Source organism: Vanellus vanellus (genome assembly GCF_965231255.1).
Source record: "Vanellus vanellus genome assembly, chromosome: 19".
NCBI classification, from domain to species: Eukaryota; Metazoa; Chordata; class Aves; order Charadriiformes; family Charadriidae; genus Vanellus; species Vanellus vanellus.
Window position 1 is genome coordinate 4,738,994 of NC_138924.1, and position 26,917 is coordinate 4,765,910.

Genomic DNA, 26,917 nt, shown 5'->3' on the forward strand with positions numbered 1-26,917 from the left:
TACATGTGTTTGTCCATCCTGATTCTGCAGTTGGTGATGCATCCCTGCTGTATTAGGAGTTGTTGCAGCACGAGTGTGCTTTTTACCATCCACAAACTGTTTTATTCAGCTGAACTGCAGTTTTCTTACTCTCAGCATTATTCAGCATTACTGTGCCTGAGATTGACTTTCTGCAGCAGCTAAAAGATTTCAGCCAGCCATGCTTCACCTTTACTGGTCAGACAGGTGTTGGTCTGACCCTTCTCCCTGCAGTTGCTCTCCCTTTGTTCAGGAGATACTGTCCTTATTCACCGAGGGCACTCTCTGCCCCTTGAGGCACTGTTCTTCCTCCAGTAACTTGTCTGGGGTGTTTTCACATTTCCTTCCTGAGCAGGTTCTTCCCTCAGCCTTACAGCAAGTGTTTTTTTTTTGCTGGATGCTAAATCCTGTGTGTCTCCCCCTCAGTCTGAATTGCTGCAGAACATATGTATAAATTTTGAGATTTGGTCACTTTAGACAGTGCTTTCTAGACAGAAGATGATGCCTGGAACAGACCTCTCTTTGCCTATGCATAAACAGATCAAAGGAAGCATTGCAATGTTAAGACTTGGCCACAGCCCCAATCCATTATGGTCTTCAAGCCCATCCTCCTGGAGCAGCTGCTTGTGGAGCTTCCACCAGGTGTCTACTACGAGGATTTGACACGATGCCACTTGGCACTCAGCCCCCAGTGTTAGGGGCTAGAGAAAGCAGCAGAGGCTTACTCCTGCTAGAGCAGACACTTTCCAGGTACTCCTTCCTTGATCCCTCTGTCTGTCTTCTTTATCCCAAAGAGCAGGAAAATCATGATAGAATTAAAATGGGATTTGCTTGCTGCAAAATCCTCAGCAGCTGTCTCCTCGAAAGCTGCGTGTTTTAGCAACCCTCCTATCAGGGTCCAAGAGGTCGGTGGTGAGGTACAATGGTTGCTTTTTGACAAGATAAGGACTCGTCGTATCACCCTCTCCTTTTTCTTTATGCTGGCAACTTCCATGTTCTGATTTCTGTAAGAGAATCCAAGGTGGGTTAAACAAGAACCACATCAAGTATTTCTGTTTTTCATAAGTTTGTGATAAAGAACATAAATTTCTTATCAGTTATCCTTATCTTGGAAGGATAGCAGATGGGGAATGAAGACACGGGGATCGTATTGGTCACATTGGATCAGATGAAATATCCATCTAGCCCCAGTTCTTGTCTCTGACAGTGGCCGGGAGCTGATGCCTATGGAAAAGTGTGAGTAAAAAGGCAAGTGTGTAGTAATAATTCTGACTACTCTGCCAGCCTGCATCCGGCAAACTGTCTCAGGCATGTCCTTAGCTGTGAGCTGATTTCTTTCCATTTTGTTGCCTTCAATGGATTTTTCTGTGACTTGGTCAAGCCCTTTTTGAATCTGTGAAAAATTTGATCAAGTACCAAACCCTTGGCACAGCGTTGCAGTGCAACATCTGTACACGCTGTACAAAAGAGCAGTTCTCTGCCACTGACTCTGTGATCTTGGTCAAGGCATTTTGTTTCCCTGTATATAAAATGGGGCTTACATGTTTCTGTTTCACAGGGAATTGGGAGGATAATATTTATAGGTTGTTCAGATACTAGGGCTGCAAGATTCATAGAAACATGCATAATAAATTAAGCGATTTGTTCTTAATCTGGTTCCTTTCTGGCTTCCAATAGACTAAGCCATAAAACCATGGTGCCTTTCTTTTATTTCTTCCTAATCAAGTTTTTCTTTATCATAAGAAAAGAAAAAAGCCTAGGTGGATCTTTTGTCTTTATTGTATCTAACGTTTGTGCTGGACTGTCTCTTAGCGTGGGTTTTCCAGTGTCTGACTCTCAGATACAGGATGCTATTGTATCTTTCATGGGATATCATTAATAAAAACTGCAGTGGAATAGGAAATGTCAGCTTTGTGAGCAGGGTGCTTGACAGCTGCTAACTAACCCAGCAGATGATACTTCTGCTTGAAGAGTTCATCTTCATGTAATGTGAACTTTTAGCTCTGAGTCAAAGAGCACTTGAGACTCTAATAAAAAGCACGGGCCACCTGAGAGTTCCCAGGTTCAGCAAGAATACACAGTCCTTGTCACATTCAAACACAAGACTCCTCCATAACAGAGTTTTAAAAAGGTCTGGTGTTTCACTGATTAAAGAGTCTGAATGTCTCTCCTTCCCGTGGCCAGCTCAGCCTGTAATGCTTATCTCCAGAAAGAAGAAAAGAAAGAGGAGGAGAAAAATGAATGCCTTCTTGGTGTTGAGTCTGTCCTGGTAGATGGAACATTCTTCAGGGTGGGTGACACTTGGTGAACCGTTTTCAAAATGATTGAGTGCGTTTCTGTGTTTCAGTGGGTTTTTTAATTAATGTTAAAAAAAGCTACAAGTATTTGTGCTATGAAGTGTGAAGCTGTTGCCCTTGCCTGATGTGTTCATGCAGGGCAGAAACTCTGAAAGGGCTGATTTATCCATTTCTTCAGTTTTGTCTAAAAAGGAGAGGGCATTCCTGCACCTCTTCATTTGTAACTTTATGGCACTCCGTGTTTTGGGGAGAAATTAGATCATCTAATTGATTTATAGTCAATCAGTGACTGTAAATCCTTTGCATTCCTCATGAGCAATTTATAGAGGTCTGAGATTTAACCCCCTGAGCTGCGGTGTAGGCTTCAGCCTGGCCCAGAGACTCATTGGCTACAAAGTGGTATTAAAACTGGTTAAAACCACTGCACTTGCTATCCTCTAGTGTTTCAGATCGCAGGAGGGTGTGTGTTAGCTCTTTAGTGGAAATGGGTGGCTGATGAGAGCAGTTTCCAAACAGAAACGAATGCCTGCAGGTTGTGAAATCTGAAATGGAGAGCTCCGATATTGCAGGTGATGGACCAGTTCTGGTCAGGGCTGCGAGCTGGATCGATGGGAGGCATCAGTCTACAAGTGATAGTAACACTTCATTTTAGCGCTGCGTTTATTTAGCCAAATCTATAATGATAACAGGAGGTGGAGGTTTCACCCTGGCTCCTCTTGTTCCTGTTTGAGATGATGATTGAGAACGTGGATATAAAGGTGATATGAATTGTTTGTTTGTCTGTTGCTATTAGTGCATATAATTACATTATTTGAAGCCCTTGTTATCTTTTCAGTTTTGATCACTCAAACAACTAACAATTCGGTTAGGATTAGGTATAGTCTCTGCTTCTTCCCAGGTCTGCTGTTGGAAAATATCCTAAGAAGCAAATTACACCCCCAACGAACTTCAAACTCATTTCTTTCTGGAAAAAGAAACACATATGCACTGGTGTACCAGCGAGCATCAGTTTTGGATCCAGCCACACAGATGGGTTTGGTTGCTTCATGTTCATTCCCCATTACCAGTTATATCTTGTGAATTTCCAAGTGAAGCCCAGTTATCATCATCCACACACAAAACCCCATAACCCTTAGTTATTAATTCCCTCTTCCCACTGACCTGGCTCTCCATAAATCTTAGGCCTGGAATCTTTCTTCCTTTCTTCTCCCCCTGCTCCCACCTCTTTCCCTCTTTTTCTCTTTTAAATTAAACACATTCCAGGGAGAGGCCAGGAGCTGTCAGGAAGCTCTGCATTGATGGGGCTTCCTTTGGGACGTGCAGGCTGATGAGACGCCTGCCCATGCTTCTCCACCCTGCAGCAGCGAGTCAGTGGAGACATCAACCTACAGCATCTAGCACTCTCCGCTCCAGAACCACTTTTGCATTCCCAGTTCACTAGCAGAAAGGCAGTAAGTAGTTGAGAGTCCATGCAGAGAACAGGCAAGAATAGGGTTGCTGGAGGTCTAAAGGACAAATATATCAGTAGGTTTCAGGGTAAGGTACACAACGCTGCCGGGGTCCCTGGGCTGTGATCGGACAACTTGCCATTACCGTGTTTGCTGTTGCTGCAGTGGCATCTCTCTAGACAGATGCTAAATTGAATTATTTTCTGGTTCACACAAAACTAAAGGGGATTGATTTTACATGGAATGAAATATCTGAAGCTGTGTGTAGCTGAGGCTTTATCTGTGCCGAGGACAGCAGAGCACTTGTTTCTGTTGTCTGTGTGCCCATCATCCAGCTCCATGGGAGGCTTGCCATGGTCGCCACAGTGTGGTTTCAGAGTCTAAATTTTAACTCGTCATCCTCTATAACGTAAGGACCTTTTCTTCAGAACAAGTGCTTATCCAGGCACTCTTCATCCTGTGAAGATACAATTGCTCTAACTTGTGATTCTTGCTCATTTTGAAAGTCACTCTCTTCATTCAGGCAACTTCTCCGATTTAAAAATCTGCATTTTTGTCTCAGATTATGCTATGGATTTTTCTTACCGTATTGTTTTGTTCAATACAAACATTGATGTTTGCTCATTGCCATGTTATTAATTATTCTATAAGTTTTCCATTTTTAATTAGAGCTTGTTCTTCATTTTCACTGTTCCTAAAACACAGAGCAGAACCTGAACTGAGGTGGAGCCCTCTGGAGCCTCATTCAGTTCATCCTTTCCCTTTGACAGGGAAACTTTGGTAGCTGCTGCATGATTCTGGGATCAGTTTGCCAGCGTCCCCTGTAGCAGACTTGTGCAGACTCTGCATCCTTAGTTGCCTTTTGAAAATATCACGAAAAGCTAGGACTAAAGCCATACCAAAATCAAGATACGTGCAAACTATTATTTTGACTCTGTCCTCAAGGGGCCTGGTGTTTCATCAGAGAAAGAAATTAGATTAGGTTGACATGATTTGTTCTCGACAGGTGTATGTTGGCTGTTAAGTGATTTGATTGTTATCTTCCAGGTGCTTATAAACAGTCTGATTACTTGCTGCTGCATTTTCCTGGGTATTGGTATAAAAGTGGCTGGCTTCTGTTTTCCCCCTTTAAAGATAAGCATCATACTTCCCCTCTGCCCAGACTCCTGGTCTCGTGTTGTCCTCCAAAACTTCTTGACCATGTTCACCAGTAGCTCACCAGAAGACTCTCTAAGGGCTCTCAAAATAATGTGGCTCAGGTAATCAGAAACTTAGAAATCACCTTGGTAAGTGAATAATTAACAAGATTTTGTCCTTTGGTATGTTTGTGAGCGACACATCATAAAATCTCTCAGAAAATAGGGAAACCTTTTCATTTTTTAACTTACAGCACTACCTTGATCATCTCCAGAAACTCAACCTGCCAGCTGGGGGAGTCTGTACCACTGTGGATTCCCCCCCACCCCCCCGAAGGAAAGTATAAAAGAACCTGGGAAACTGGAAAAAAGATCTTAAGGACACTGGTTGAAGTCAACCCAAGTATGGCAAGAGAAGGCTCCGGGGTTGTATGTACTGGAGGCTCAGCTAAGAAATCACGTAGTGAATCAGCGGATGTCCTCCCTATTAATTTTGCACTTTGTGTTTGGGTTTACTGGATTCTTTTTACTGTAGTGCTTTAACACAATAACTGGTGTAAAACATTTTAACTTTTTCTCAAAGGAGTCCAAATACTTTTAACAGATGACTTGATCTTTCGTGCCAATTTCACTGCAATTTCCCTTTGAAAGGGTGCCCAGTCCTGCATGATAACAGCTGAAGGCACCAAGTAATTTGATCAAAATTTTCAGACATCTTGAAGGTTTGTCCCACCAAGAAGAACCCTGTTCACCTTTCCCTCACTTCTGCCTCTTAAAAATCTGTAAGGAAGAAGAAAAAAAAATCCCCAACCCTTAATTTATATTTAGAAGCTGACTTTTCTCTTTGAATCCCTTTCTGGCTCAGCCAAACTCGGAGCCCAGGCTGACAGCTGTGAGGTTGTACCATCGATTTCCATGTAAATGTTCCTCAGATAATTACCTGAGGGACCACGTTTCAAACCGCAACGTGTGGCCCGCAGCCAAGGCGATAGAGATCTGGCATTGTGTGGGAAGAAGGGTCAGTGCAAATCAAACACCAGCCCCGTTCCCACATGAAAAGGAAATAAAGCCTCCACGTGCAGCCATGTGGCGAAGCTTCGCGTTAGTCCCTTAACTAAACATAACCAAGCAGGAAAAATAATGCTGGCAAGAAAATGCAACTGTGTTTATTAGCTGTTTGGTGCCCAGCAGGTCTCAAACACTTCCGCACTGTGTTTTTCATGACTGCCGCCTTGGAAACCCTAGCTGCCTGCTCGTTTTAAGAGCTGAAAATCTTTTATATGCTGGAGGCACGAATAAAAAAGTTGGTAGCAAGGAACATAAAAAGCAAAGGTTAACGTATATCATGTATGGCTGTGAGCTCCAAAAGCTGGAGTTACGCTATGCTCCCCACACAGTCGACGCAGGAAAATAAGTTCCCTCAGACTGTATGAGCTAGCCCGGAGGTCTGTCTCGGAGTCACCCAAGTCACCCTCTCTTTGCCTTTCGGTGTGAAGAGAGGCTGGGGTGACTAGCTGGGACTTAAACATCTAACTTTCAGGTGCCTAAATTAGGGCAGGGAAATCCTACCCTTGCAATGAAGGCAGGCGCTGATGTCTTGCAGATGGCAGTGCTTTAGAGGAAACGTGTCTGTCTGGGGGGAATAGGATGGCAGTATATGCCATTGTGTCCTCCCAAGTGGGTAAAATCAAAACTGTCAGGAACACTTTTGTGCCCGGGGGGCTGGGCATGTTCTCTCTGTCCAGGACATAAATGCCATTGCCTGTTTCTTTTCCACCAACGAGAACAAAGGGGGAAACCGAGTTTTCATAGCCAAATTGTTTCAGTAGTGTGTTCAACAAGTGAATCCTGTGGTCTCAGCTGTAACCTTCCTCAGTGTCACTCTGTCAAGAAATTGTTGAATTTTGGTGTGTGTGGACTGGCTTGTCACCATGACGGGACCTGCAGGTGTGTGCTTAGAGGTGTGCTTGTGTTCCATGGGCTGCGGCAGGCAAAAAAAAAAAGCTCCAGGAGCACAGCGTTACTTGGCCTGACTCTCAGGTTTACTCACCATACGGTGTCGCATGTTCCACCCAGGAAAGTCACAGACCCCAAACTTGGTGAAACGTCCTGTGAGTTGGCTGCGAATCCGCTCGGGGCTCGGGAGGCAGGAATTCTTCCCATATAAAAAATTTAGGCAATGTAATCTAAATGGCTGTACTTAAGCATTTAAACCACAACTAACTGAGTGCCCCCAGTGTAACAGAGCAAAAGGAGTGCGAGGAAGTAGCAAAGTATTTGTCCCGCATAAAGACTAAATATGTTATCAGCGATCTCTTTGGCCTGCTTCCTCTGTTGTTTCTTTCCCTCTGGAGATTTGGCAATTGGATTGATTTGCTGCCTGACTCACTGTCTTAGATTGAGATACTGAGAATTGCTGACAGTATTAATAAAATTAGCATTAGGGAGGATGTTTGAATGTTTGCCTTTGACGTTTTTAAGGGAGAGAGCTGACATTTAGTCTAAATTAAAAAGTTACTGAATTGCTCCCCCCGACCAAAGTCTTTTAATCTGAAAACTTAGTCTGGAATTAAGAATTTTGAATTGCAAGTTTCGGTTGGTCTTTTTGCTGAGAACCTCTGGTTAGTTAAGAAAGCACTAGATATTGAACAGAGTTCTTGGGAGAAGTATTTTCACAAAACTGTAAGATAAATGTAATGCAAGTGTCTGTAGCAGTATTGTTTTATGATGGTGAGGATTTTTTTTTCTATCTTAGGTGACATAGAGGTCAAACTGAAATAATGGTCTTAATGTCAAAATCTAAGGACAGGCAAAGATCTATTCTTTATTTTTCAAGAATGGTTTGCATCATTACTTTTAAATGCAGTTGCCTGGTCTTTAGGTTATGTGATTAACTTTTACTCCCCGTGGGAAATGACTGAATTCAGGAGACATTTGTTTCATGTCATAACTGCTCTTTGTCTATACATGCTGCACTCCGTTTTATTGTGGTAGGGTTTATCCCCAGGTAAAAGCAGCAAGCTTAACTTTGGGTTTGCTCTGGTCTGCAAGAAGATAGCTTTCCAATTGTCATATTAGAAGCCATTTTCAGTAGCCCTTAAAATTTTCGTTCAGGTGTTTGTGGCTTTGAGATGTTTACCTAACAAGCATAGCTGCCTAATGTTGCTGCAAGCCTTCCTTAACGTTCCCTTTCCGTAACCCTTGCCGCAAGCCTTGGAGCCACAGCTACCGGTCAGTAAAATGTGAAAGCATTTGAAAGATGTTCCAGGCATTAATGCTTGTTTGAAAGTTGCATCCTTTCAAAGGAGAGGGGAAACAACTGCAGTTTAAAAAAGTCCAGCTCTACTGCGGAGCAAGTGCACTTGGCTGGTGGGAATATAAGCTTTTGGGGTTGGAGCTGGCATTGCTTTGTGCATGTATTGGTTTGAGACCATATAGGCAGGCTGTGCGCTGTTATTAGCAGAACTAGTTACTCTTCAGTGGATTTTTATGTAGGGGAATCGCTGGTTGTGCTCAAACAGAAAGCGTGCACCAGTCATAGCTGTATGTGTACGCGGTTGAATTCCTGCTACCTTTGATGAAGGGTGAGCGCAAGAATCTAAAGAACTTTTCCTGCTCACCTATAAGACAGTATTGCTTGTTCTATCCGACAAAAGGTTGATATTCTTTTATGCATTTTTTCCCTTTCTCTTTCTCTGACTGCAAAAAGTATAAATTATTTTAGTGCAGAATTTTTGGAAGGTTTTCTCCCCCTCCCCCATTTCCTGAAAAGCTTGCATACAGAGTGAGACACTCATAAGCTTTTCCGAGATAAGAATTTAATTTATTTACACTTGATTGTTTTAGGCATGGCTACAGACTGGTTTGGAAATTTGCTGTTCCAACTTTAACAGGTCACTGCATGGAAAGGAGCAGCTGGCTTTTCCTCCAGAGCAGCCGTCAGCTGTTGGAAATCTCTTGATACTTCCCTGGCTTCTCCAGATTCAGCATTACCTTCTCCTTCCTGTAACAGGAATTATGCTACGTGCTGTAGACTCTTTAGCTAGCAAAAGGAGTAAAGCATAGGAAAGGCATACGGCATTGATAGCAGTTTCTGGTGGGGCTGGCAGAGGCCACGCCATTGCTCTGATTCCCTTTCACCTTCTTAAGGATGAAGGGTAAGAGAAAAACACTCTCCAACTCCAGTATGTCAGTCGCAATGTTTCTGAAGTAACTTCTGTGGCTCGAGCAAGCATGACTTCAAAGTCAGGAAACACAAACTCTTCTGCATGCTATTACACTGCTTTTCCTTCTCACCTCTTCCCCTCTTAAAAAGAGCCTCTTCCATTACGTAGTCCAATGTTCCAGTCAGATAGCTGAGGTATGAAGGCAGCAGCCCCATTTCTCATCTCACACTGACTAAATGGCAATTTATTTAATTCTGCTGGCTTTGATGAAGTTAGTCCCGATTTACGCAGTTAGAATGACCCATATGTTAAATCTGCATGATGACATCTGTAGGATGTGTAATATAGCCAAGTAATTTTACCATGAGAACAGTATTTCAGTGTTGCTTGACTTTCTTTAGAATACAATGGTGAAAACATCATCTTGCATTAAGTAGTACTTAATTAACATAAGCCACCGAGAGAGAGAAATTCAAGCAACTTGCTCCTTTGATCTGCATGTTTTACTGAGGACTAAGTCAGAGTGGCATAACTGGGGACTTTTTTGAGAAGTTGAGCTGTTGGTTGCCTCTCTTCTAGACTCGATGGTGCTTCCTGAGATTTGTCCTTCAACACCAGCTAAAGAAATTTGAAAACAGGTTTTCTGCTTGATCTTTCACATTATTTTTACCAGAGCCCTCATCAGAGTGCTTCTTGCTTTGAACTTTGCACTGTAACTTGTCGGTCTAGAATGTCTCGGAAGGCTGTGGGCAGAGCTGTGATACGGAAACTGCAACATGCGAGCAGTGCTGTAGGCTACTGTCGGCTTATGGTTTTTAAACTTCGCAGGGATTTGATTGATTGACATTTTGCATATAGTCACAATCAATATAATTTTTTTTCATATAACTAAAACTTGTTAAGGGAAGAGAATAAAGTGAGAATGGGAAAGAAAAGGGAAAAAACCCATACGGTTACCACTGCTGGTTAGCAGAACTTGTAATTTATGACCTGTGAAAAACATGGGAAATAACTGAAAGTCAGGAGGGAAGAGTTACTAGCCATGACATCATTAACGCAGTTAATATAAAGCTTTATATTTATATGCTGACAATGGGAGACTTGTCTGTTGAGCTGAGGGTAAAAAGGGGTGGATCCTGCCTTGGTGGAAACTGGTATGGTTCTGCCTTGGACATGTCAAAATATTTGCTGGCCTTTTGTGCGGTTTTGTCTGGGCCAGGAGATCCTCGGTTCGGCGTGGTAAGAGTGACCTTTCCTCTTAGCCTTTCAGGTTAAGACGTGAGAGAGAGGATGTAAAATCTGTTGTTAGCCAGATAGGTTGCAAGTAGCTTGAAGAAACTCAAGATGAAGTTTCCAGACTCTTTTGATGCATTGTTGACTGTTTTCAGGCACTTTTGTCTCTTTCCTATACTCTGAACTCTGAGCTGCTCATTAAAAGGGAAGAAAAGAGAAGTAGTTTCCTCTAGTTAAGGCACTTAATCATATTTCTAAGACCCACAGATGCAACCCCCCGAATGGCCGGTTGAATTTGAGACTCTCAGCTCTCCCGGGAGGATATTAGGGGATCATCGTTCACACATCTAGCTTCTGTAATGATGAATGGGATTATTAGAGAAAATCCCCTTGTGCATCGGTGAATCTAAATTCATGTGGTTCTTTTGCCTATGCATTTAGACTCCAATTCACAAAATAAAACAGCTGGACTAGCATAGGCAAGGCCAAGTTGTCTGGGGGAGGGGTACATTATATTTTGCTAGCAAAGCGGTGATAGCTCGGGCAACGTTTTGTGGTTTGTCCGAATCTGATGTTGTCTTGGTTTATGGGGGGGAAGGTCGTCATTAAAAATGTTCTGAATAATAATTGTTTTCAAAGTTCGTGTCAATGTTCTCATATGAGGTGTGACTTTGTGGTACAACTTTCCTGCAGCAATTGTTCACTGTGTGCTCAGAACACCCTATGTCCGTGTCCTGGCCAATGCTAAACATAATCGCTTGTTAATTGAAAAATGATGAGGGAAATTAGTAGCCCTCTATAGAATAAAATATTCCATGGACATCTGGTGTTAGATGCATGCATCCAAGGGGTGTGAAATAAGAAAGCAATTGTCTGTGTCCCCAGGGAACTGTAACCCTGTCAGTAATGCTTTTTGTTCAGGGGGCAGAGCAGGGAAGGGTGACTTCGCTTCTGAAAAGTATGGACAGTGTTAGTATTGAGGTAGAGGATTCTCACACGCTGTGGTGAGCCAGAGTTGAGGACACATTGTCTTATGCAAAGGCAGATGTAAATGGAGCAATCTCTCCCGTCCAAATGTAAACAGGAGGTGGCTGGGCAGATATTTCAGCCACTGACTAGCTGTAATATCAGCCGACCTTCAGAGATTAAAAAAAATGTAATTTACCCTCCTATAAGCAGAATGAGAATTCCATATGCATTCCCATCCCATGATTTCGAGTTAATCTTCCACTGGCTTGTGATTTCTGAGGAGCTATAGATTGAATCCAGGCACACTAGCTAGCTAAGTCTCATTTCCGAGTGGGGGGTATTTTTTGTTTGGTGTTTTTTTTTTTAATATTTTTTTTCCTTTCAAATTCCTTCAATACCAAAGGACAAATAGATTCTTGGGCACTAATTTTAAAATACTAGTACTAATAATAACAAGCTAACATGTGTGCTATTTGCCAAAAGTTGAGAATCAGCAATGATGAAAGATGAAACTGCCCCAAGTTTCTTGGCAAATGTGATGTAGGCAAATATTTCAAAGGTCATTTCAATTTTGAAATTTGCTTCCTTGGAGATTGTGCTGTGGTAATGTTTGCCTTCTAGATGTTATCAGAGAAGCACTGGAATCTCATAGTAACTGAAATTAAAGAATTTTAGGATGTAGAGTCTGGCTGTTAAAGATATCCCCTGTCCTGCTGTTCTCATCAGCCTTGCTGGTCTTACAAGCATTTGCTGGTCAGTCCAGTTCTAGCGTTTCTCAGTCAACGTGTTGTGTTGCAAGCTCAAAATGATTTGGTTGTCCCCGTTGACTGATAGCACACACTTGATGCTTGTCCTATTAGTTATCTGTTGGCCCTTCAATAAGCTTTTGTGTTTTAAATGAAAAAAAAAAAAAAAAAAAGGCAAACATAAACCCACCTTTGCTTGTGTACTAATTGCCTTTGCAAGTTAAATAGTGCTCTGTTATTTAACAGCAATGCTTCAGGAGCACCGAGAGACCACTTGGAGCATGGCCCTGTGTAAGCGTTGAGCAAACAGATACAGCAGGACCTGCCAGATGGCAGCTTCTGCAGCCCAAAACATTCCCCTTTCTGCACGGGAATAGTGGACACCTTGAAGAAGTGCTGCATTGATAGATTTGGCGAAATGTGTCTTATGTAAGCAACAGTTACTAACAGTTGAAAACTTTTCTCTGCCAGCCTTATTTCTTCTCTCTGTAGCAGGGTGACCCAACTGGTGTTTTCTGAGATGAGCTGAGTATTTACCTTGAGGTCTGCTTATTTTTACCATGCTCCATTGGGTACGCTTCCTGCCAAATGCGCTTCCCCCGGCACCGTGTGCCACTGTCACTGACAGCATCGCAGCTGCTGTCCCAAAAGACTGGAAAAGTGGGCTGCAATATTGGAATGAGGGATTTGTGATGTGAGCAGAGCTGGTGTGGCTGTTCCAGACTGTGATTGCCCTGTTCTGGTTGGGACTGGAAAGGACTTGCTTGTTTGACTGCAGCGCTGGGTTCTAGAGAGCTTTCTTAATAGGAGGTTGTACACTGCCTGATTGCTTCCCCAGGTTCTGTGCAATGTGTTTCTTTTTCATGACGGAAGCAGCTTGTAAAGCCTTTGAGTCTGCTATAGCTCAAGGGTAGCAATGTAGGAAAACAAGTATCTTCTTCTAAGTTTTCTGTGCATCTTTTGATGCTACCCTAATTTTAGCGTTGCGTGATACTAGGTGCAAAGCGTAAAACTCCTGTTGCTTTTGGTTATTAGATGAGTTCAGCAATTCCAACTTTATCCACTGTTTCTAGTCTTGCATTCTGTCCTGTAGCTTACTGGGTGAGCAGGAAGGCTGTGACCCAAGCACTAGTAGGAAATTTATTTGTGCTTTTTCACATGTAGCTACCGTGAATCTCACTTCCACTCTTGGGAGCAGCATCACGAGGGCGACTCTTGGTGTGTTGTGCTCTTGCAGTTGGCTGCCTCTCCTTGGGATATCTTGTACCTCAGTGAGGGGAAAGTGAAATCTCTTTTCACTGGGAAAAGAGGGCTTGTGTGAAAGCTTTAACTTGGAGAATGGCCTTTTGTTAGAGGCCATGAAAGGAGATGGCTGCAAGTTGACCTGTTCTCCTAGAAGTCATCACGTGGCTACTCTGATCTCCGAATCAGAAATGGAGTGCCTCTTTCTCTGAGCAGATGACAATACCCCAGGGTATGGTCAGATTTCTAAGAAGTTTCAACACCTGCTTACCGTGTTTCTTTCCTTATCTCCCTCCAGCAATCAGAGGTCATGTGGAACACCTTTTTTCATGGAGTCAAGCTGCAGATTGAAAAACCCACTGCAGTAGATTGTGAGCAGGTTTCTGTTTTGACTTTTCAATTTATATCACTGAAGACAAATTTTATTAGTAAAAACTTGGGCAACTCAGCAGTGGATTTTTAGGCTCTGACTGGGTGCCTGGAGCTGTATTTCTTTGAACTGTCTTTTAGAGGAACTGCAGCTGTATAAATGGATGAAGACTGTGGAAAGAAACTATAAATATGACTTTATTAAGGTGGGTTTTTAAATCAAAGTGACTTTTTGAAATATTTTAATGAACCTTAAAAACTATTTTCCAGTTCTTTCCAACAGCTATGTTACTTTTCAGCAATGGGGAGAGAGAGAGGGATGTTATCAAGGGAACTGTGGCCATATGGCAGTGGATGGGGCAGTGCCTTTTCCATGAGCCTCTTTAACCTTGACTGGACAGACAACTTAAAATGAGGGCTAGCATGCCTCTTCTGCTACTAATTTTCATGCCGCAAAATGTAGCTAGGTTTTACAGGGCTAGACAGATACTGTTGGGGTGGTGTTGGGGGTTGAGGAGTGAGGAATTTGTGGGCATTTGCAGACGTTTCCTGTTGCCCTGCAGCTTTTTTCAATGGGCAGCGATGGATTGTGCCTTACCAGGAATGTGACAGACTCACTCAATATATGTTTTCTTGCTAGAAGTTAATTGAAAACAATGATTTAGCACATAAAAAATGTGCTAGCATAGCTAGATGATGGTTTAGTGACTTATATTCCCCTTATGTTCTTGTCACAGATGGTTTAGACTCTTTTTGCGTAAGTACGTGTGGCAGGTATCTGAAGTCCACAAGCCAACTGGTACTTGGAGTTGGCTGTCCTGGGAGTTAAACGTGGGTTCAGTAAGCACTGCTGAACTCTTGTTTCCTTAGCAGCTGGGAGCTAATGAAACTGTAGAAGAAGCTAGGGCTGTGCATCACAAAAGATACATCCATTCCAGCTTAAACACAGCGCTATCTCTCTGTGTCTCGATGACTCCAAAGTTGGCTTTGGTGAAAACCAGAGAGACTTAGACTGAAACAGGGCAGCCGAGCAAGTGGAGCTGGGGATAGGTGGAGGGATATGGGTGGTCATCGGAAAGTCAGGGCTAAACCACTCGCAGTTCTGTTTTGCCTATTCTCTGCAGTAAGGGCATGCCTTTGAGGAGAACACTGGACAAGATTCTTCACTGAAGCCCAAGGCCATAGCATGAAAGAAATCGTTCAGAAAGCTTCTCAGTAGTAGTCCAAAGAGAGTAAAAATAGCTGTAATGGAAGCAGTTTTCCTCTCGGCACAGACACAAGGGTATGTGCACGTGTATAATCATCTGTGTAAATGAATGTGTAAAAGAAAAGGCACTGGAGTACATCATCCAGAGGTGGTCTGAGCTAGGATTTCCATTCAGCAGAGCCTGACATGAAGAGGCTTTGTAGCAACCACAGTGTTCTGTTTCAGGAGGCAGAGGTGTTCCAGATACACTGTACCATCATGGTAAAAATGCCTTTGTTTTTGGCACAAATGTAACTACCCCCTTTTTTATTCAAGTGTCACATTTTACCCGCCTGCAGTTTCCTGCTTGTATGTTTTGGCTTTTCACCAGGGCCTCGGGCTATGTGTGCTCATCTGGTTTTGATAAAACATTGAACTTAGACAATACATCTTCTTGGACATTTCTTCCTGTTAGATTCAAGTGTGATGCAAAGCAACCAGTACTTGATCAGTAGCAGACACTGTTTTTATCAAGCATTGTTGGATGTTCATTAGCTATGAAAGGATCATAGAGTAAACTTGCCACAGCACAGACCAGTACAGGTAGGTGCTTCCTCTTCTGAGCCGTTCTTTTAGCCACTTTCGCAAAGCGCTAAGCTGTAAAGTATGGTGCCCTTTTGAAGTCCATATTCATGTACTAGGCTGTAACATCTTAGTTTCTTGGCTGGCATTTATCTTGCTTCTTTTACAGTCCTGTTAGTCTGCTAAGAGAGATAAGATTCTTGTGAGATGTTGAACAGTGGCAGATGAATGGGAGTAGCAGCCTCATTAAAACCCTTCTCTTACCAACATTTAGGTAGCATTTAATGAACACAAGAATTTGCAATGCAGTAATATATTGGGTAAAAAAAATGAGTAAAAGTAGCATTTTTCATGGTCTGCCCAATGAGCATATGTGAACTCGGTTGCTATAGTACGTCTGTCAGCCTCCATAATAGACTTGATATCCCTAATATATGCAAGGAAAAGATGTACCACATCCACAGTGATCTAAAACATGAAGAAAGGTATTCATTTCACTAAAGTTCATCTGTCCGCCTGTGCATCTACAGCTCATTTACGCCAGTCATCTTGGCTTCCCCTCAGAGGAGAGGAAGGTGGAGTAGGAAGAGAAACAGGGATATCACCAGAGGGTTGCCCATCCCTGCCTGATTTGCATGTCTGGCTTGGGCTACGGTGTGTTTCCACCGTCACTGCACGGTGCAGCACTCTGTTAGCGATGCTGAGTGAGCTTGAGATGGCTGTTGTGTTTGTGCGTTAGCACCATCCCACAATTGCTTTAAATCTGGTACCGGTGTAGTTCTGCCTGCCAGCACAGCAGTGTCCGTAGCCTCGTCTGCTGATGTGGGCACAACGAACTGCTGGTGGGATTGCCTGCCTCTTATCTCAGGACAGCAGCCTGCCCGTAGCCGTTCCTAGCATGCTGTATTTTCACTGCTGTCATACTGGTAGGCATATGGTGTCCAGCCCGCGGAACTCTTATACCAGGAGTGGTTTGTATGTGGGAGCACGCGAGTGAAATGGGTGATGGGTGAAAGTCCGTGGAAGCTATCCAATTAAGTTGTTTCTTGTGCTATTGGAAAGGCTGTGTTGCACAGGAAGATAAAAGATACTCAGACTTACAGACCGCCATTGTCGGAGGTTGTAGCCTGACCTCAGGATCTGACAGACATGTTTATCCAGCATGAGAGAGGCTGGGAGGCACTGCGCAGACCTCTTTGTTCTCAGCTTTTTTATCTCTTCGTGTCTCATCTCTCTTCCTTCATCTGGTGGACTGAGATGAAAGTTGTGTGCACCCCTCTGCAAGCTTCCTGATAGATCCAATTAAAATACCTCGTTCTTGTAGCATATGTGAGGGTTGAGCCATTGAACCTATTCAGCTGGAGGGCTACAATCCTGCAGCTTTTTTTCTGTCCTGGTTCTGGGTTTATGGGTATTCAAAACTGAGATTGAACACTTAAATTCTATCAGCCTTTCCCATAAAAGTTTAACATGCTGTTTGGTTTTCAGCAAATTTTTGCTCAACGTGGAATTGAATCTTACAATCTTAAATACTACACTCCAGCAAATAAACGTGGTAGTAGAATCCCATTTAATTTGTATGAGTTGCACCCCCTAAAATCCTCTAGGCTATTTGAGCACATTACAAGCCAAAAAACCAGAGCTTTTTTCCTAGTTTTCCAGCTGTGCAAATCCATCCTTGGATATTAAAAGACCAAGAGTTGTTATACGCTTTCTGTCTCCTGTATCTTGACCAATTGCTAGAATTATCAAAGATCTGTTTTTCAGAGTGTTGTAACTAACAAGAGGTTTTTTTCATCATATCTTAATCCTCAAAGGCAAGAGATAACTCTCAAAGTAGGAGTTGACTACAGTTTTCTCAGTGACACTGAAACATTTGATCCGTCTCTAGGTCCTGAGATTAGGAGGCAGCTGACAATGTTCATTAATGATACATAGGATGAGGGGGCAATCCCGCTTATACTCCCGTATTGATTCTTCCACTGATTATAATGAGATTTTATTTTTGCTGGTACCATATGCATACGGAACAAGAAGAAATACACAATAGAGGTTCCATTTTTTTGAAGCGTCACTCACTTAAGCCATCTCTGATTTAAAAAATGAAGTTGCTTTTACAGAAACCATATAAAACCGTTGTCAAGACTTATATGAAATACTGTTGTGTCCTAATAATAACTTCTTGCTGAAAAATCTTGGCATCCTGCAGTTTAGGAAAGGGTTTTAAAATTCACCTTCAGTTTTTGGGCAACAGGCAAAACATGTGGCTCTGTTTAGGAGCTATTTTCGTTAAAGCTTGACAATACAGGATGATAAAATACAGCTGCATTGTTTAAACTTTCAATTTAATTTCTGGTTTGTGTCCAAGTTGTTTCATCAATATGGCGCCATTCATTTCAAAACAAAGCTCTTGGAAGGGTCTCCATTACCCCACCATTGATCAAGAGGGTGTTAAAATGTAGAGCCTAATTATGTTCCTGGCCTGTTTGGAATTCCAAAATTGGATTTTTATAACTGTCAAATTTGCAATCAGGGTAACTTTCCATGACAATTAGTCAGAATTATTAGAGGTTTTGTTGCCAGGGAGTTATAACTAATGGTGGTGGTTCACTTTTCAAGGCTCTGTAAGTGTCAAAAGCAACATATATCTTATAGAATAGCCATTTGACTACAACATTGTCTCTACTTAACTGCACCCAAATGTCTACTACTGTTACAGTCATTTTTATCCATCCTCCAGGGCTGAGTTGTTGCCACAAGCTCTACTGCATGCTCTGCAGATCCAGTTAACTACCGGGGTCTGCCTTGTTGCAAAATGGGACTTGTGAAATTGTGACATGAGAAAGTTCACCCTTAGAAGGTTTCACTCAAGCTTAGCTGGCAAGGGCCGGTGCTGAAAAGGCTATTAATGCTGCTGGTCTTGGTCAATTATTGCTTTGAATCTTTAAAATGAGCTAAACATAAATATCTATACACCCTGTCTGGATGAACGCTACCTCTTCTCAGTCTGACTGATACCTTACTCGCAGTTCAAGCACCTGCCTGTGTGTGTAATGTTGAGTGTGTGCTGAACTTGAGACGTTTGCCCAGTCAGGACTTTCTTCTTGAGACAGCTCTAAAAAAAGTAAACAAATAAAATAAAATTAAAGGAGGAAAAGAAAAAAGAAAAGAAAACAGTTACAACAACAAACAAAAACAAAGACATATGAAAGCTGAGATAGCTACTCTGTGCTGTCTTTTTCACTGTAGACCAGGATTTTGCAGACACGTGGTGCTTTAGCCTGGATGCTGATGCATCAGCATATGTGCTCACAGAAGAGCACACACTTACAGAAAAGCTTCCCTTGCCTGGTGTGCAACATCTATTCTGTAGGCATCTGTTCAAGATGTAGATGACCTTTTCTCAGCCTGTTGATGTCAACAGATTGTTGTCATCAACTTCAGGCTTTAGATCAAGCACTGAGTGCTGTCTGATACTGGCAGGCAATGACCCTGTGTTCATCTTTGCATTTAGCTAAATGAACGGCTTTCCAGTGGCAGTTAAAATTTGCCCTCTTGGCCTTGCCTGCTGTTCCTCCCACCCCTGCACTGCCCCTTCTGTCCCACTGACTCAGGTGTCTCGGCAGCCACAGAGTTTAAGCAATTGATCTCCCTGAAAAATAATAAAGTAGGTTTTTTTTCAGATTGGGTTACTTTTCAGCTCTCTCTTTCCTATCTGGTATACTGTCCATCTGGGAGGTGCAGACGCACTCATTCTAAAAACAAAAGCAGCAACTTCTTAAACCAGTTAAGCTTAAGTGGTCGTGCTACCTGTCAAACTGTCACCTCTGTTTTCAACCAGAAAGCCAGAGCCTGCCTTTTGTTTTTTAACGCCTACCTAGAACATCTGTGTCCGCTGACACATATTTACCTGAATTGTCATGTGATTGTTTTTGTCAAAAAAAGATCTGGTATATAGCTTTATTGATACAGGGCCCAAGTTTTTCAAACTCCTAGTCCTGCAGAAAGTTTGCCCTCGAAGAAAGAAGAGGAATTGTAATCAATTTTGTTTAATTAAATCAACCTAAACTAATTGTCAGCTAATAAAATAGTGTTGGTCAGCTCATAAAACAGAAATGAAGATTAAAAGAGTAGTTGCCATGAACAGGTGGTAACTCTGTTTCCAAGTTAGACCACATTACTCTCTGGCACAGGATCTCTGAGAATACCTCATATTCTAGTTTTTTTAAAAAAAAACGTTTATGAAACTTATAAAATATAGGGCTCATTTTATAACCAATTTTCTATCTCACCTGCCAAGAGCAGTGGGGGTTGAGCCAGCACAAGGCGGATGCAGAGTTTCAGGCAGCTGTCCAGAAATGGATTCCCTGCGCGGGGCTGTGGAATACATTTCTACCTTTGACTGGCCTTTCTTTTGCAATGTTTGTGATTTAGTTTTTTCTTTCTTGTTGCTGTTATGGAAAAGACCTTGTAAACATTTTTTTGATGTCATTGATCTCGACCTGGCACTGATGTGCAAAGGGAGAAACTTCCTATGCCGCTCTGTGGATGCTGTTTAACTCTGGAGGATCTTGAGCTAGTAACAGGGTCCCTCTGGATTTGGCCTTCGGTATTTCTGTTGACTCTGCAGTTCTTGCAGAAGGCATAAAACATTTATCTAATTTTAACTGGAAAGGACTAAACTGGAATCTTTATCTGCTCCTCAAAGTAGAAGCAGAACTTGGTGGTTTGTAGTTGCTGTTAATGGTGGAATAATTCATTTGGTGGAAAATTCATTTCATAGTGGTTATTACATTGTTTGGTTCATAGTGCAAAACTATGTGGTTCTGAGAATTTTGTTATGGCTTGCAGTTAGTTTGAACGCTCTATAGTGATGCGAGGCTTTTGGAACCAAAGTGACATGTTGCACTGTCTGTGACATATCCGTTTTCTGTGACCACCCATACCCAGAAATCACATATAAAATGCTCTTGGTTGCTCTTATGTTAAGTCCTCAAACCTGGTAAGACACTGGAAGACTAGATGAATTCTCTTCCACATCAGTCCACCTCTTCCAGAGAGTACAGTCACAAAACAGTGTGCTGCGTTGATACAGCTCTTTGGGATTCTGGTCGAAATGACAATCTCAGTTAGAAGGGGATGCTTTAGGAGAACGACCCGTCTGAGTGTTGCTGTTGCAAGTGCACAAGACATACCTTGTATGGCCTTGTAGCCTCCAGCATCTTGTCTGGGGGCTTGACCTGGCTTTAATTTTCTGTCACATATTGCTTTGGGACCTCAGGTTGGCTAGACTTGGCATAAGGGTTTTAAAAAGTGAAGATCAGCTCTTGCTTCTCAGCACTCCTCTTACATCTGGTGTGTCCAACCCTGACATGGAGGGTGGCTGCTGGGGTCCAAGGTAACTCATTGCTAGGCTCTTTGAGTCTTCCCTGGGATTCTTTCTTTGGGTGGTAGCTGATCTGGGTAACTGAGCTTCACCCTGCTTCCTCTCGGGGGGCGAAGGATAGGAGTTCCCCTAGCTGGATGTCTCAGGGAGGTGAAGAAGGTGCTGGAGCTGCATCCCAGTCCTCACTTGCAATTGTGTCTGCTGTAACAAAGACAGGGAGCAGAGTGTTTTTGACCTCCTTCTGTGAATCAGGGCACTACTGTGGCTTAAGACAAGCCTACAGTAAGAGATATGAGAGTTAGAAACCCATCACGTTTGAAAGGGTCAGGAGCTGGAGTGTCTGGAGAGAGGTTTCTGTGGGAGGCCGGGACTCACCTGTGTGGCTCCTGCTGAGTTTATCTGGGAGGTTGCAGCTGCTGCTCACATAGAAGCAAAACTGGTCCTGGCCACACAACAGGAAAGTCTCACTTAATAAGTACCGTGTTTTCTGTCTTTGCACTTACACAGTAACACTTTGATCCAGCCAGGTTGCTGCCCTGGCTTAGGATGTGTCCCACATCCCTGCTTGCCTGCTCTCTTCTCTGCAGCCAGAGATGAGGTTGCAGGACGTGCTGACATGGCTTGGAGCTGATAACGCAGCTGATAACAGGTAACGCTTGTAGGAAAGGCTGCAGCATGGCCATCGCCTTCTCCGTATGGGATTTCCTAACGGCAGGCGTTGTCGCCCAGCTCCCACTGCTGGAGTTGGTAAGGCTAGAAGCAGTGTGAGTGGTGCAGCACATGCTGTGGTTGCTCATCTAAACAAAGCCATAGTGGGACTTTATGGGAACATCCCCTTGGGTCCCTGATCTGATTTACCATGTCCTTGCCGAATGAGCATCACTTGAACCCCAAATCTTGGATTAAACCAGCTGAAAAGATTCCTCACATTGACAATCCTGTGAGAGACTTGGGGGCAGGTTCCTCTGAGACAGAATTTCTTTAAGAAAAAGGGGTAAGACAGGGTTGGCGTCCATTCATGGCAGGATTCTATTCATCCACATGTCCCACGCTTGCCCAACGCTACGGAAACAGCTGCTGGGCGTCACACCAGCAGCCAAGTCTCTATTTACTTCCCTCAAAGGATGGCTTTAGGAGGAATGTAACACTGACTGCGGGACTGGACTTGGCCCATTATCACTGCTTGTGCGCTTTAAAGCTTGAGGTGACACAGAAGAACTGGAGGAGTATTAAAGCATCAGTCCTCCAAATAAATCTGTGTGGGTTTTAGTGAGTGTTTGAGGATCTTAAGGGACTCCAGGCTTCGTCCAGATTTGCATTGGTGTAGTTGCACCAACATCTCACGTTCCTCCCAGTGAAGATGAGTAGGAGGACAATAAGCAAGCCTGCTGCTCAGCTTTCTAGGCATGTGTGCAAAACCATCTAGGACCCCAAACTAACAAAAACCATATTCAAAGCAATTATCTGATCTTGTTTGTTTGTTTTTAATGTGATGTTTCTAGACACTGGTACAACAAACACACTCTTGTAAAATCTTGTAACAGTTGTTTGTAGTTAGTATCTTCAAAATGGTTTTATGTGTGCTGATCATGACTAATATACATCACTTCAGTGTGACCGTCATCCTCCAGTGCTGTGGGAATTTTTTGGTACTAAGACAATTATTTCCTCAGCTTGCTTAGCATTTTTCTTTTTCCTTTTTTACCCTTCTGTGCAAGAAAACACAGACACTGATTTTCTCATATATTGTGCTTCCCAGATGAAAGTGCTTTGTGGTTCAGAGACCTAAATAATTAGGTTTTTACAGACCTCAGACTGGTTTACAAAGGCAGTTGGAGTCATCATCTCTGGTTTTACACTTGGAGATAGAAAAAACTCTAGAAGTGGGGTAACTGGCCCAGCTCACAAGGTAGCCCCGGCAGAGCTGGGGGCAGACATCCCCTCTATAGTGTACTCTGATTTCCTAAATGTTAGGAGATGCTGATGTGCCCATACTGCTAAAGGCCTTCCCACCCGTCTTGATTCCTTCTCTTCTTGTTGTCACAAACTTGTTTTTTGGCATACACACCAGTCACTGGGAACATGCCTGGTTCTTCTTCCCATGGCTCAGCCAGAATGACAGCAGCTGCCTTCCCTCTTTGAACCCAGGACCATTTTTCCCCCATAGCGTGCAATTGAGGCAGCGGCTGCCATTATCCAAAAAAAAAACCCAAACCAAAAAAACCCCAAACCAACCCCAAGTCCCTTTTACGTTCAACCAGAGTGGATTGCTGCAGCCTGTTTCATTCAGTAGGTTTTTCTGTGGTTGTATTTCTTGGAAGCATCATCTCCAATAGAGGCACGGGGCTCTTTTACAGGCTTATTTCAGCACTTTGAGAGCACGAGCGTGTGCGTCTGTGCATGCATGTCTTGCTGTGGGTGGGAAGGGGGGAAGTGCTGGCAAGAGCGCAAACGAGCTGAGCGGGGAGAGCGAAGGCTCTTTCATTCCTTACCAAGTTTTGCTCCGCAAGCTGAGTAAACTTTTTCTCTGCTGAACCAATGCTGTGCAGGGCGAGGGTTTGACACGTTCCCAGTGATAATTGCCTTGTCTCCCCCCCGCAGGTTCATCTGGCCGCCAGTATGGTTACTTTTCCAACCAGGACCGTAAGTGGGCAACACGAACATCACGGAAAAGCAGAGCCTAAGAGCGAAGTGGGGTGCACTCCTGGGTGGGGGCTGTGGCAGCTAGGGATGCCCTTTGCTTGGCGGGGGAAGCATATGGGAGGGGGTCTGCAAGTCTTTGCCTGCTTTTTGCCTCAGTTTCCCTTAGGTATCTGGAGGGCAAGGAAAAGGGGAGCTGGAAATGCCCTGCTCCTCTCAGATTCAGGGAATTGCCCAGGCAGCACCTGAGGAGCAGCTGGGGGGCTGTCCTGCTTGTGCTTTTCCTTGGGTCAGTGTCTGAGAGGGGATACCGGGTTCCACAGACCCTGTGGCTGTCCCAGGGTGCCTGTTGTGCTCTCTTCTTTGCAATTAAAACTCATCCCCCTGTTTTCCCTAACTTGTTCGTGCTCCTCATCAATCTTTGCGGGTGGTATGTGGAGAAGAGCCAGAAGGGGGGTCGGCTCAATGAGGTGTGTGCTGCAGAGCACTCAAAGGGAAGGTGGCTGTGACCTTGGTGACAATTGCAGGCTCTCCCGTGAGGAGAGAGGTTTGTCAGCCATTGGCATCCAGCAGCCTGGTGTCTCCTCGTGCCCGAGTGTTTCTGTGACACTTGTGTTGGAGTCTCTGAACAGCCTCCCCTGAGAAAAATGAAATGGTTCTAAAAGTTGAAAATGAATGAGAGCTTATTTGCTGCTTGCCAGTGCATGAACTGTGTGTCTCCAAACTGGTGGTAAAAATGGCTAGAAAGTGCTCTGGTGCATGTGCAGAAGCCCAACCAAGGTTTTAAATTTGATCCTGTATCCCTAATGATTGTTAATCAATAAGAAGCAGGAATTTACATGGGAGCCTTTGTACCTGACGGCCATGTGCAGGTTTTGTGGAAGATGAAAATCATAGGACCTTTGAAGCAGCACATATGCTAAGCAGACGAGTTACTCCAAAAGGCCAGTTTTGTGAAAGCAGCGGTATGCAAGGGCATGAAGAGCTCACGCTGACCTGCCTCTGCTGTCCTTGCTGAACACACACTCGGCAGGAAAATAAGCATCCCATAACCCAAAAGCTCCTAGGAAGCCTTAAATTAGGACGGGCATCTGTCTTTCTGCCCCTACCTCAGTTGGAGATGTGCTTCATGCTCTAGCTGCAGTTCCTCTCTCTTTGTGTGCTCTGCCCATGGATGTTACAGAACATGCCTCTGATTCCTCATTAGCCACGGTTGTTCAGCGTAGAATTGGTCGTTCATCCCAGGCACGGCTGGAGCGGGCAGTAGCCAAGCAGGGCAGAGATGGCAACCTGGGAAGGATCTGCCTCAAATGTGCAGCACTGCATTTCTTGGGTGGGACCCTGAAACTGAAGATGCCCAACACCTATTCCCAGTGCTTACTGTGGAGACCAGAGGGCATTTGGAGTGCCTAATGACTTCAGGTCCTTCCTTGAAGTTCTTAGTTCTCATTGTATCAGGAAAAAAATCAGTGTCCGAATAGAGAAGTCAGTCCTAGCTCTTCTAGGGGAGAAGGATCCTTCAGTTTCCATCCTTGTTCTCTTTCATGTCCTCTTCCATGCTTGGGAATGCTATTGCTTACTGCTTCTCTGTTACCTGAGCATGTCCTGGCACACGAATGTGCTTATCCCATTGACCCTCGTATTGGAACTGCCATGCAGAGGAACTAAGTGACATGTCCAGGGACACGTGGGAAAGTATTGTAACAGCAGGAATTACATTTAAATCTTCTGCAACCTTTATTATCGGTCCTGCCACAGGCCAGTCTTGTTTCTGGATTGTCATCTTAAAGTGGCAATTTGTTTCCTTGGTGTCTCTCCACTTTGTGCTTCAGGTTCTCCCTTGATGCCTGTGCCCTTTTCAACATCTTTCCTGTTCTGTGTTCGTAGAAGTCAAGAATAGTCCTGTCCTCTGCACATTATGGCCCTCTGAGGAGACCAGATATTAAATTGTTTTAAACTGTGGCTTACTCCATTGCGCACTTCCGTGCATCCTCAAGGTTTCATCCAGGCAAAATCTAACTGATGCTCTTATTGTTCTGCTAATCTGCCAGTGGGGGTTAGAGGATATTGGCTGGGTTTTTATAGGGTCTTTTTTTGACTGTGCAAGGAATCCTCCTTATCAGGAATTTGGCCTGGGATTCCTCTAGTTGTCCTGTGTTTGAAGATGTTTCCTTCTATGGTTTGCTCTTAGTCATTTAGCTTCCAAATAATACACTGAAATTTAGGATGTAGGTGAAACTCTTTGGAAGTATGGGGCCAGACAGCAGGGCAGAGATGTGTTGCCCCTAGTGTGGTCGGGCCTTGCGCTCTGTGGTCTGGGGAGGGGAGATGACTATTCTGAAATGAACAATGAAACGTGCAGGAGGGATTCCACAACTTCCCTGGAGACTAGATAACAAAATCTTTGCAGTGTAAGGTGTACGTGGCACCATATGACACGAGGATTTACTCTTCTCCATTTTAGAGGGAAACATGCCAGATAAGTAGAGAATGAGTAGACCAAGGGAAGGACGACTGTAAAATCAGCTCCTTCCAACTGCAGAGTTCATTAACTTTGATATAGGCAGGACTAAGAGGGAATAATGGAGAGCTAAGAATTCGGTCTGTTTTACATTGCAATAGAAATCTGGCTGCAGATGCTTTTCTATCTTTTCAAGCTAAAAAAGTTGAAAATTTTCTAATATAAGTGCCTGGATTGCTTGAATTTTGTCATGGGCTTTTTCTACCCCTTGGGGATCTGGATCCCAATACCTTGGGAGTGTCGCTCCTGGCATCTGTCTTGGGCAAGGTGGGCAGGTAGTACAGTGTTACGCTTACATACTGGAGGTGCTTCAGGAGTGGGAGTTGCCGCTGTATTTCTTGAAGGTATAGAAAGGGCTGTCTGTTTTTGGTAAGACACTAATGTTCCTCGTAGGCTCATAAGCACTACACTGTGGAGAGATGTGCAGATGCTTCTGGCCGCACTCAGCCACTTTCAACCCTACCCAAGGTGGGTGTCTCTGCCTGGTTTTTCCTATTGGCTGTTTCTGAGTATTCAGCCCATCAGAAACTTTAGTTTCAGGGACTAAAGTGGAATTTAAACTATCTGAATATAGTCCTTTGTGTCAAATCAAATGATTTGTTAAAGCGAGGCCAGATTTGCGGGGAGAATCAATCTTTTTTATTGGATCAACTGATGTGGAAAAAGCAGACAAACTTTCAGGCATATTAACCCTTCTTCTGGTCTGCGTTTGTATTGCAGGAATGGAGGGACCTGTCTATGCGGGGAGGCTCTGCTTTAGGGTACGCGTTCACACTGACTGTTCCTCAATGGTCTTGGTCTGAACGCAGACGTGGGTGGCATTTTTGGGCATGCGTGTACATTTTAGGGGGGGAAAGACTTGTCTCCCTCTGTGTTTGGACACTAGATGTTACTACACAACAAATAATGGTCTCTGCTCTGCAGCTGACGCATTGTGCAAGTCTGGGGCTAATTACTGAATCCCTCCGTGCCTCAATT

General features: G+C 43.7%; 1 protein-coding gene across 1 annotated transcript in view; it reads left to right on the plus strand.

Moving 5' to 3' along the window:
- Positions 1 to 26,917, plus strand: part of COL26A1 (collagen type XXVI alpha 1 chain) — a gene marked incomplete at both ends in the record, with an annotated part of 175,349 nt that overhangs the window by 96,456 nt on the left and 51,976 nt on the right. The window contains one exon of the mRNA XM_082493295.1: positions 23,380 to 23,421. Coding sequence (XP_082349421.1) covers positions 23,380 to 23,421 — 42 coding nt within the window. The remainder of the gene's footprint in view (positions 1 to 23,379; positions 23,422 to 26,917) is intronic.